Raw genomic sequence first — 12,514 nt, forward strand, 5'->3', positions numbered from 1 at the left:
GATTTTGCACATTCAGATAAGATTTTTAGAAAACTGATCAAAATACCCTTATTATATTTTCTATTTTTTTTTTTTTCATCGCGTTCGTTTTTTTCCCTCTCCGACCCTCTTACATCGTCTCCGCAGCCCTAAATCCTACCGGGAGGGCTGGGGGTTCGAACCCTAAACCCCACCCTCTTGGCCCCTCTTCTTTGGTGTTGCTGCGCTCTCCTCCGTCTCCACCACGTGCTGTCTCCGAATAGGCACCATGGGCCGCGTGCCCCTTTGCTTGTCGGCGAGCTTTTCAGCACCAAGAAGCGCTTCCTCTTCATCGTAGGTGGTGGCAGTGGGGACGGCGGATTTCCATAAGTGGATTTGGTAGGTGGCGGATCTATTGCGGTGGAGGTGGAAGGCGAAGAGAAGATGAGCGCAGAAGAAGAACAAGGAAGCGAAGGGAGAGGAAGAGGAGAAACAGTATAATTTTTACCGAAAAAATACAATTTTCGTTTAAAAAGTGTAATTTTTGTCTCAAATAATATAATTTTTATTTCAAATAGTATAACTTTTGTTTTAATTTCAAATAGTGTAACTTTTGTCTAAAATAGTATAACGTTCTTCTAAAATAGTCAAATTCATCTTAACAGTGCAACTTTATTCTTTTTTTTTTCTTTGGTTATTCATCTTTTTTTTTCGTAGAAAAAAGTATTTTTTTATTATTTTATTCTTTATTCGTTTTTTTTTACCATCTGTATCTTTTTTCTCTATCGCGATCTCTTCCTTACTCTCTACCGCAGTCACACCCCTTGCAAAAAGTGCTCCTTGGAGAAACGCGTACTCATTTTCGTCCTCACTCTTACACTGGCACTCTTTTAGAGTCCTCCTCCTCCTTCGGCACTAATGTCGATGCCTGCGCTGGCCAAGTCGGAGAAATTATCGTCACAAAGGGCCGCAAAGGCGATGGAGTGGGGTCTGTGAGAAAAAAATGCGAGAGAGAAAAAAAAAAGAAAAAGAAAAAAGAGAGAGAATGGAATAAAGGTATTCACGTCAGTTTTTTAAAAATTCGGTCCAGGCCTACAAAATTTGAAAAGACAACCTATTTTTACAAAATCTCAAAATTAGTAATTTTGTTATGCAAATTCACCTATATTTTATCTATAAAATAATTTTATTTTATTTAAAAAGTACTTAAAAAATAAAATATGATATGTACAATCTATTCTAGATGTTTGATCGCATAAATCTATATATCGGAATTGAGGTAATAGTTTACCTGTTAAATATAAAAATGTTTAAACACCGTTCTCTAACGGTTTAAGTTTTTAGAGTACAACAGCGGTTTCACATGGTATCAGAGCAGGAGGTCTTGAGTTCGAGTCACGCCAGACTCGTAGCATATTAATTTCCTCCCATTTAATTCAAGCATACACCCGACTAAAAAGTCTCAAGTCCAGACGCGAGGGGAAGTGTTAAAATATAAAAATATTTAAACACTTATGGTCACATTACAAGAATAATATTCTAGGGAGTCGTGTAGGTTCTTTACTTTCTGGAGTCAAGTATACTAGTGAAGACACCCGCGCGTTGCGGCGGATTGATTTTATGAAAGTAAATAATTATCAATGATCTAAACAGTTTTGGGGAAAAAAAAGAAAAAAAAAAGAGAAGAAAAAAAAAGAAAAAGAAGACAAATACTAAATAGAAAGTAAATAAAATACGAATAATTAGGGATAAATGGATCGACTAAGAGAAGCAGCGCGAGTTTCAAAAATATAAGGCAACATTTTATAGCAATATATTTCAAAAACAAAATAATAAATAAATAAATAATTGATTGATTTTTAGCTAAATTAAACACTGAACAATTCAACAGATTGAACAACAGAGACAGCCGTGTGGATTAGAAACGAAAAAGAATAAAAGAAACTGAAGCAGAAACTAATGCAAAAGAAGCATAGTAGTAGCCGCAGAAAGAGTAGTTAAACAATAAATAAAAATAAAATACCAAATACTGTCAAAAATAGTTTTTATTGTTAAATGAGTTTAGATACAAAGTATTGCCTCAACGAACAATATTTAAGGAATAATAGCTACATACATTATGGCAAAGAAGGGATAAAAAAAACATGTATTATGTTAGATGCTATTTTAAAAAAAAAAAAAAATAGAAGCACACAGAACAAAATAAATAGTGGGCATTTGTTGTTAAGAAATTTGAAAAAATGGCATAATTGGTCAGCCTAGAAAGCATAAAGAATGTGATATACTTTTCTAGGGAGCAACTACTGCATGTTATGTAGTCCTTCATATTGCTCTCAATGGGGGCACAGGAAAATACTTCTTAGACTGCAGTAAGAGTCGCCATTTGGCCATCAAAATTGGAGAACCATTTGGGTTCCTTCACTTTTGTTTGTCATCATCGCTCATTAATAATCAACACTTTGAACAGGACGGAAAACCAGCAATAGTAAAAATAGAAGAAGAATAAAGAGGCTGAGAAAAAAGAAGAATAAACAACAGTAGAAACTACAGAAACAGAAGCCGGCCTCCACATGCTGCGAGACACGCGTTACAGCGCATTTTCATTTAATCCTTGCTAGGTGGAACACATTACCATTTAATTAATCCCCTATGGCACATGGTGTCAACTAATCCTCCAATCCTTGCATCCATTATTATTATGGCACTGGAATTAATTTGTGTAGATTATAGTCCATGACCCTACAGTGCTTTAGTCCATATGAATACACTTGACTATGGGCAGGTAAAGTTAATTAAAAATAAACTAACTGAAACCAGATGCAGTTTTTATTTTTTTTTCTTTGAGTACCCCTCGATTATACATTTTTTGAAATAGACCCCTTAAGTAAGTATTATTATTTTGATCGGCGACTTTCAAAACTTGTGATCTATCATCCCAATTAGAGATTTTGTTCAGTTTTGAGTACTTATTCAAATGATGATAGTAACTTCAGATTTTGTCAACAATTATTATTGGTAGATAGATAACAAACAATTTCTTAATTCAATTTGCCGGAATTTTGGGATTTTGTACAAATTCTTTGGCTACTCAGAATTTTGGGATTTTGTAGTTGTCACCTAGCATGTCTTGTTCTTTTTGTTCCTTCCTTTATTTCCTTTCACCTCCGGTTTGCTCTAGTGTCTGCATAGGTCCTTGTGATGCTGTGAAGCTATTGAAAGTCCAATATTGCTCTTCTTTGGAGAGAAAGTTGATACAACTTCAGAAATCTCAATGGAAGGGTAAGAAGAATTGCAAAACCAACCCTTGGAGAATTGGCTTTGAGTAGGACACTCAGGATGACTCAAGGAAGGCTAACTATCTCCCTCTGTATAAGCAGAAAAGAATGCAGGCTAACTATCTCCCTCTGTATAAGCAGAAAAGAATGCAAGCTAACTATCTCCCTCTGTATAAGCAGAAAAGAATGCAGATGGTACTAAGAAAGTAATTGAAGCTGTTGGCGAGATGAAAACCGACACTGAAGTTTTACTCTCAATTTTGATTCGACACTGCTTGTGACCATTTGTACTCTCTTGTTTGATAATGTTACCGGCATTCTTTATTTCCTCCTTGTTCAGGTAAGGTGAATTAAAATACCCAAAGAAGGAACTATAAAGATCCATGCTGAAACGTTATCCTACAGGTAATTGTCAAAGCAAAATTATGTTTTTATATATAATTCATTGTTGTCAATGGCTTGTACATTGACTAAGTAGAGAATCTAAGATGCTATACAGAGAATAAAGACAATGACATCCAGAGCTGGAGTAATGAAGTTCATGCCAGAGCGAATGACTTGATGGTTGATAGGCGGTTAATTCTACATTTTGGAATGAGATGAATCTGAAGAGTTATTGAGCAGACTCTTTAAGGATCAGAAATATGATGTGTACTGTTGCTCCCCGAATTTTCAGGTATGAAAGGTTTTTTTTTTGTTGCAATACCCCATTCAGTTTGCTATTAATATGGCGTGAAAATAACTCATAGAAACCTAGATTATCCATTTAGAAATTCATAAAGGTCATCCTTAAGCCAAAACAGTATTGTGAAACAAAGATAATTAAGTATAAGTTATATCTAATACCACAAGCTAAAAAAGAATAAAGATCACAAACAAAGTAGAAGCAAAAATTTTCTCTTGAATCCCTAGTTGTCACGGATGTTAATAAGAAATTATAACAACTTGCCCAAGAAAGAATTTAGAATTAGGGTTTTCTGGTGGTCCCATCAGCAGATGAAACTGCCACATTACCTCCTGACTCAGATCCCATCTGACACTAACAACAAAACAGAAGAAGAGCTATCATTTTTATTAGCTAATTTACATCAAAATCTCCTCTAAAACCCTCTAAACCCATTTCTCTTTATTTTTTTATCCTCAATTTTATACGATTTTAACCCTAATTTATAAATTAAAAAATAAAAAACCATCTCAAAAGCAGATAAATCATATTAACTCCACTCATTCTGCTTCTACGACGCACCCTATTTCATGCAATCATGCAACAATTTAGTGATTAATCAACCTGACATCACTCAGTAAATTTAATGCTTAATAATGGTGTCCCTAGAAGCTCAGAGTCCATGCATAATATGTAAAGATCTTTAAAGAATCCATTGTTGATGAGCGTTACTTACTGAGCTGATCACCGCAGCGAAGAACAGGACGGGCCCGGCCTTCGCGGAGGGGTTGGCGGCGCTGGGCTCGCCCTTGGCAGCGCGGTAGGCCTCGGGGGGCATCACGCCGTACACGACTGAGACGTTGACCCCGGCCTTCTCCCACATGGCGCCGTCCTGCTGATGCCGCCGCCGCTGCCGCCACTCCTCCTTGAACACGGCGCCCCCGTCCTAATTATTTTAAACATACTTTTTCTTACCTATTTTATTATCGATGCTGTGTTGATAGTGGTACTACTTGAGCTGCTCATAAATTGAAAGACTTTCCTTCCCCTGCACCTTGATAGTTCTAATAGTTTGAGCCATATATTTTGAAGTACAAAAGCAACTTGATATATAGTTTATGCTCGGTTTTGCTTCTATGTTATTATAGGTACCAAGAGCTAATGGAAGAAAGTTCAAAGCTTCCATTGTTCAAACTGAACAAACTTAATGCATCATTACCTGTACCTTTGATACCAAGGAGCTCTGTAGTTCTTTTCATTATGGGTGCAAGTGATGACTTCATAGTCGCCAAGAAGGTCGGGCCCCTCTCAATTATCGTAATCATTTCACATTCAAGGAAAGGTGCATTGTTGTTTGGGATAAAAATAGGTGGAAGCTCAATTGTTGCAATCATGTAACATTCAAGGTAAGGACTATGAAGAAAAACAAAGAGCCGACAGCCAGCAGGAAGGCATAGGGAACCTGCAGAAATCGAAAACAGGGACTTGCGGATTCCACGGCATATAATTTTTTTTGCTGCGAAAATCAGGGCGAAGGAAAAGCAAAAGAATAGAGTTTTTTCTATGGAACAGCTCAAAACAATGATGTAAAATAACCAAGTCTTGAAAGGTTGCTAAAACAAAAAGGGAAAAAGAAATCGAATGCAGGTAAAAGCAAGTCGAAAATAAAGAGATTTGACAAATCAAAGCCAAAGATGCAGTTTGGGGAAATCCCAATAGTTTAAAAAAACATGAAACCAATATTTACAAAGAAGATAAGAGTAAAGAGGAGTAGCAAACATGGGTAGGTATGGAAATAAATAAATAATTTTTGCTCAGACACCCCTAGTTATCAAGCATTATCAGATTGGCAGCGAAGCCTTCCCGATTAATAGTGCCGACCGAGCTAGAAACCATGCGCACGCCGAAACCATTCTTAGCACAAATGAGAACAACTGGTTGCTTAAGAAGTAAGCCATCCAAAGTGCTCTCATTACCAATCAAGAAAGCGCAGGCCTTTCTCAATTATCGCGACTATCTGATATTGGGAAGGTCATCATCGCACGGGAGGAAAACGGGGAAGACAAAGTCTCGGGGAATAGAAGGGTCAAATTCTTATCACATTCAAGTGAAAGCAAAGTAACCCACAACAGACAAAACATTGCTATAAACTGCACAGGACCGAACTACAGTTCTTCCCCCCCTGTTTACTTTTGTCTGGACTTCTTTGGGACCCCAAATCTGAAATTGGAAAAGGCCCCTCCTCAAACCGTTGCACTTAACCAGCACATCTAATATATATCTATTTTTTTATAAACCATGCTGAAGGAAAGGAGAAAGGAGGAGCCTGCGGATTCCAGGGCACTTTTTTTTCTCTTTTTTTTTTTTAACCATGCTGCAGGAAAGGGGAAAGGAAAGAGTTTTATCTAGAGTTGCTAATTTATACCTCTATTTACATAATCAGACATATATATGTAAAGGAATAACATTTACCACTATCCCCAGCGCCGCACCCCACCTCTCCGATGCCCGCGAAGCGCCCTGCAATCGCCTCGGCATTTCATCGAACAGGGCGCGAGCGCTCGGGAGAGGGCGCGGGGGCCTGCGAGCTCCTCGGTGTATGAGAGGTATGTGGCTTCATTGGTGTTTCTAGATCCTCGCGTGATGGCGAGGGGGAGGAGGAGAAGAAGACCCTTGCAGATCGGAAAGAGAGCTGAGAGAGTTCGGCGTGGATCTGCAGGACCTCCGCGCCCTGCGGGGCGACAGGGGAAGAAGGCGGGGAGAGGGGCGCGCGAGAAAAGGTATGATGAAGCGTAGAGAGAGATCGAAGAGGCGGAGGAAGGATCGAAGAGGCGGAGGAGGGATCGAAGAGGCGGTTGTGGGGGAGGGTTCGAAGAGGCGGGGCAGGGATCGAAGCTGTGGGAATCAGGAAGCGATCGAAGAGGCGGGGCGAAGGAATGAATGGGATCTGAAGTGGCGTGGTGACGTGGGATTGAATTAACATGGATTAAGGAAAATTGGACACATGGCAAAACAGAACGGGGATTCATTAGAGTTTATAGATATTCCCCTCCCCATCCCATTCACCGTTCGGGCCATAATAATTAATTATATTATATGGCCCGAAGTTCTGCCTGCTCCCTGCAATTTGGTCACGTGGGCTTGCCAGTCCTCGGCCTTTGCTTCTTCCGCAGTGTAATAAGAATCTTTCGACGAGCCCAAACACTTTTTTTTAAAATTTAAAATTTAAATTTAAATTTAAATTTAAATTTTAAAATTTGATATATAAAATTTGAGATTTAAGTTTTAATATTTAAAATTTAACACTACAAATTTAACATTTAAAATTTAAATTCTAAAATTGAAATTTAAAAATGTAAATTTTTTGCTCTGAATATTTAAAATTTGTAACCTGAAAATTAAGACGTATAATTTTAAATTTTCAAATTCTAAAGTTTTAGTGTTAAAATTATAAAGTTAAAAGTAAATTTTTTCACCGAAATTTTTTTCACCGAAAATTTTTTCACAATTTTATGTGGAACCAAACACAACCTGAGTGAAAGTACGTCATACATTATACCGTACAAATAATAAAATAATTAAACTTTCATTAGAAAGTATTTTCGCAAAATAAATGTAGCATTTGTGTGGGTGGAGGAATTTGATAATCGGAAGGGGAGTCGGTTGGTGCGTGCAATCTCGGGATTGACGTCGGAATTTGGAATTTATGTACTACGTACCTTGATTTCCGAAAATCCGAATTTGCTGTATCTCGCTACAAGTGGGACCCAGCCCACTTGTGGTTGTTGTGATTCCCAAAGCTAAAACTTTTTTAATGGAAACCGTGCTTTGCTGTTGAGGGAAAGGGAAACCGTGACTTGCTGTGGTCCCCGCAGGTGGAGAGGAAATGATGTGATTCCCCCGGGGCTTCACATCTTGGAAAGTGTGCCCTGCTGTGGTGCCCGAGGGGGAGGTGTGGCCTGTGAGATTTGAAATGATGTGATTCCTCTCTGGGAACAGAGCTTTCCAGATTCTGCACCAAAATAATTAAAGCTTCTTGGAAGCTTTCTTGCAAACGTCATACCCCCCCCTCTCATGCCTCAAGAAGCTTCCGAGAAGCTTCTTGGAAGGTTTCTTTGAATTCTAAAAATTTATAATTTATAATTTCAAAATTAAGACATAAAATTTAAAATTTGAAGTGTTCAAATTTTTAAATTTTAAGATTTCAAAATTTAAATTTTATGCTAAAAATTTAAAATTTTGAATTTTAGAATTTAAAATTTGAGTCTTGGAATTTAAAAATTAAAAAATTGTAATTTAAAAGCATTTGTTTTTACAGACTACATAGTATAGTGTACAGTTACTAAGATAATTAAACTTTTAGAAAATATTTTGCAAAATAAATACAGGAAAAAAAAATATAGAAAGACTCCAAAAAAAAGCAAAAAAATTGCTGATTAAATTCTTAAAAAAAAATATTTTGCGAAATAAATGTATAAAAAAAAATTAATTGTTAATAAAGCTGGTAGGAAATATTTTGCAAAATAAATACAGAAAAAAAATTCTAGAAAAAGAACCAACCGTAATTATTAAATCCTAATCATCATCATTACACCGTAAATTCTAGGTCTTAAAACTTTATTTTTTAATATATGCGTATCAATACTTCAATAATATAGTAGGATCACAAGCACCTATGTAACCTACTAATTATTTTTTTCTTCTAAAATTTATCCATCTAATTAAGATTTTAAATTTTTTTAATATTTTTATTTTTAAATAAGTTTTATATTTAATTTGTACTATATAAATATGAGATTGGTTGGGTTGCATGTTATCAAGTGGGTTAGGTTTAGGGATGCAAATGGGGCGGATCTGGGGGCGGGGCCCNAAGCGATCGAAGAGGCGGGGCGAAGGAATGAATGGGATCTGAAGTGGCGTGGTGACGTGGGATTGAATTAACATGGATTAAGGAAAATTGGACACGTGGCAAAATAGAACGGGGATTCATTAGAGTTTATAGATTAGCATACCTGTCCATTTTGGATCTGATTTTCTTGGACATTTCTGATGTATGCTAACTTGAGAAGTATTTTTCTATCGATTTTATTTTATTTTTTTAATTTCCTGTTCGTTTGTTTTTAAAAGGAGAAGTCAGAGAACGTACCTCTCGATTGAATTTTCTTCTGCTTCATTGGAGAAGAAGAAACTCTAACTAATTGTAGTGAGGTCACCACCGCTGTCATCTGCAAGTCCGTCAACCTCGCCTATTAATTTTAATTTAATTGACTAAATTTCAAATATCACCTCAGTAATTTTATATTTTTTCACTTTAGTATTCTGTAATTTAAAGTGTATTAATATAGTATCCTGTGGTTTTTTTTTTTCTTTTCGTCAGTCTTTCCGTTAACTTTTCGTTAAATCATATACAAAAAAACTTCAGTTACCCCACCTATAGTTTACTAAATATTCACTTTAGTATTCTTTAATTTAACTTTGTCATTGATTTAACGAAAAATAATTAGTAGAGAGAATAACAAAAAGAGAAAAATAAAATCACAGAGTACGAAAATGATACACTTTAAATCATAGTGTATTAAAGTGAGAAGGTGCGGAACTAGAAGGGTGGTATTTGAAGTTTTTTTTTCTAATTTTAGAGGCAGAGTTTTGAAGATGAATTTGAGGCTTAATTTAATAAACCTTTTTTATCCTTGGGGCCTATTTGGCTCGCATTAGGGAGTACTAATTATTTTAACATAACTAGTAATTATTTATCCGATAACTAATATTTTTTTTTTTATGCTTCAAATTATTATTTTAATACTGTATTATTTCATTTGGTTTAGTACAGTACTATAATATTAGATTACTGCACATGTAAAATTATTTGATTTTATTTATTCAATATACATCGGTAATCCTAATAGCAAAATTCGTACTATTCCAATAATATTCTTTTATACACAAATTTATTTAAAATTTAAATATAAAATTTGTATTTATGTTTAAACTTAAATTCAAAATTTAATTTAACTTAAATATTGGTTCAAAATGTAAATTCATTTTTCAATTTTAAATTTGAATTTTAAATTCAAATTTTGATTTTGAGTTTGAATTTCAAATTTAAAATTTTATTTTAAATTTGCATTTAAAATTTAAATTAAAATTTTATTTAAATTAACTTTAGATTATAAATATAAAATTTTAATTTTAATTTTAGATTTTAAATTCAACTTTTTAAATTTACATTCAATTTTTCAATTCAAAGCTCCAATTCAAAGGTCCAATTCAAATTTCGAATATGATTTCATATTTATATTCAAATTTTAATTTTGGATCGAAATTAAAATTTAGTCTTTCACTTCAAAGTTTAAATTTAAATTTAATTTTGAATAATTAAAATTTTTAATTCAACTTCATTCAAATTCTAAATTTGAATTTAAGCTATGAATTTTATATCTCATATTGAGTTTAGATTTTTTTTTTGTTTAAATTTTAAATTCAAATTCAACATTTTAACTCAAATTTCAAATTAAATGTTGCAATTCAAATTATCATTCAAATTTTAAATTTCAAAATTTAAATTCAAACTTAAATTAAAGGTGAATAATAATATTTTTCACTCTTTTTATCTAAATTATTTATTAAAATTTTATATTTATGATCGAATCTTGATCATATATCAACATATTTTTAAAAATTTTTTGTTTATAATCACATTTTTTGTGTGTGTTATCCAAATGATTCAATTTTGAATCTTTAAGTTATAAATTAATTTATCAGAGCAATAAAAATCTAAAAATTAAGTACAAACCAAATGAAACCAAATGAATTCGGTTTGATTTGGGATTGAACGGTCCAAGTAATGGCATTTACTGGGCTTATGCGGTAGATTATAGCTACTACTACCTAAGCCCCACTTCGGGCCGTTTGGTTAGATATAGTTATAAATGCAGTGTAGTTAAAGATATATGGAGTTGAAAATACAGCAGTTACAACTACATGAATCATGTTTGGTTGGATGTAATAGAAAGCGCTGCAAGTATAAATAATTTATTTGATTGAATGCAGTTGAAAAATAAATTTTAAAATTTTATCATTTTATATATATGATGGTGAGATTAACTCTAATGTAAAAAAGAAAATTAATTTTTGTTTAAAAAATATTGAGGAAGTAAGCATATCTTTTATATAAAGTTATTCTCTCCAACTGCTGCAGTTGGAATTGTGGCCAATTTGGACGTAGTTCAAACTATTGCATTTGGCCCTCCTCCTGTAATTTCTACTGCAGCAGTTGAAATTTAATATATCGAACTAAATATCGAATTTGTATTTATATGCAATTGCAACTGCAGTTGCAACTACATGCAACCAAACGACCCCTTCTTGTAGGACATGAGAGTTACCATAGGCACCTCCCCAAAGACGACACATAGAGTGGCTACGGCCGCCGCTACTGTAGTGGCTGCTGGACTGTAGCCCCAAGTTACGGCAGCGGCCACTTAGGCGACTGCGACATTAGTGGCTATTGGTGCTACATCGGTACCTGTGGGTGTTACTCCCTTAGGCACCGTAGGTATGGCCGTGACGCCTACCTCTTCTTCTACCTCCGGTAATGGCGAAAACTCTCAGACATGGAGCGAACTTGGACAAAGGTGAATTGGTGAGTTCAAGAAATACGACCCGCCAAAGTTCAGAGACAAGACTCCCGATCATGGATTGGGAGGTTTGGGTCGATATTATAGAAAAGCTCTTCGAAGAGCCTCAGACAAGGCAACTGGATAGTACTATAGTGCGAGTGGGGTTTTGCCCGACTCGTTAGTTAACTGCATTCCGCTTGTGATACAGAATGGGCAGCACAAGGCTTGGCATTTGGTGGGATGTTTTTCGAAAGGTTTCCGCTGATTGAAATCAACAGCTTGGGTGTCTTACCTTTCGTTGGTTCATACGTCGGAATTGACGTGCATTATAACTAGTTAAAACACAGTTTCGGTGCCAGAGTCTTTGGTGGTGCGCACTTCCTGTGCCGCTATCTCAATATCTAAATTGATATGTTTTGAGATAGCGGGTGGTTTATGTAGGTTTATGGCATGTCTCAAGATACTCCATGGAGTTAGTAGAAGGTCTCGGCATTTTAGGTGGCGAGTTAGGTGAGATTCGAAAATCAGTTAAAGAAACCGCGTTCCGATCACACTTGTTTGTGCCGGTAGGCGACCAGTGACGCTGGTAGTCGTCGGTTGTTGTCGGGAGCCGCCGAACTCTTTTGGAGTTGGCTCAAAGATTCATCCAGTTTCGGAAGTCAGCTTGTGAAGCCGATGTTTGACCGCATTATGGTGCACCTCAGTGCGGTATAGAGATATCGGTCTGTTTTGAATATGTGTTGTGTCCCCAACAAGTTGTTGGTGATCTTCACACTTTTAGACTCTTTAATGTTTTTGGGTTTTGTTTCATGAGATAGAAGGGAAAAAAAAAAATTCTTCACTCTTGTTTCCAGTTATGGATTAATCAAAGATTAACCATGAAGAAAGATGGGATCGGATTGGGCCAAGTTTTTTTGTCAGGTTCAATTTGTCCGATTGAGATCAAAGTCTTGGTCCGGTTCAAAATATCACGGATCTTATCAATATAGTAAACTTTT

The 12,514-nt window shown here is 35.4% G+C and overlaps 1 protein-coding gene across 16 annotated transcripts; it reads right to left on the minus strand.

The window, feature by feature from the left end:
- LOC109714288 (oxygen-dependent coproporphyrinogen-III oxidase, chloroplastic-like) lies at positions 513-6,941 on the minus strand. 16 transcript variants are annotated; one of them, XM_020238843.1, is made up of 4 exons: positions 6,395-6,941; positions 5,117-5,359; positions 4,634-4,843; positions 518-948 (listed from the first exon to the last, which is right to left on the minus strand). In XM_020238843.1, exons 1-4 carry the CDS (start codon positions 6,924-6,926, stop codon positions 833-835), a joined length of 1,101 nt encoding a protein of 366 aa, XP_020094432.1. In that variant the 5' UTR covers positions 6,927-6,941; the 3' UTR covers positions 518-832. The 16 variants fall into 16 exon arrangements, 14 of the variants coding, with proteins under 14 accessions (XP_020094442.1, XP_020094445.1, XP_020094432.1 ...); XM_020238845.1 differs by having other exon boundaries at positions 519-886; XM_020238844.1 differs by having other exon boundaries at positions 519-891.

The sequence above is a fragment of the Ananas comosus genome, linkage group 8 (genome assembly GCF_001540865.1).
Source record: "Ananas comosus cultivar F153 linkage group 8, ASM154086v1, whole genome shotgun sequence".
NCBI classification, from domain to species: Eukaryota; Viridiplantae; Streptophyta; class Magnoliopsida; order Poales; family Bromeliaceae; genus Ananas; species Ananas comosus.

Coding starts and splice junctions, on each gene's coding strand:
- LOC109714288 (XM_020238842.1), bottom strand. CDS start 6,926: ATGAATCCCCGTTCTGTTTTGCCATGTGTCCAATTTTCCTTAATCCAT. Junction 4,844..5,116: donor CCTTGGTATCAAAGGTACAG/GTAATGATGCAT, acceptor TAAAATAATTAG/GACGGGGGCGCCGTGTTCAA. Junction 4,179..4,633: donor TCGCTGCGGTGATCAGCTCA/GTAAGTAACGCT, acceptor TTTCTTGGGCAA/GTTGTTATAATTTCTTATTA.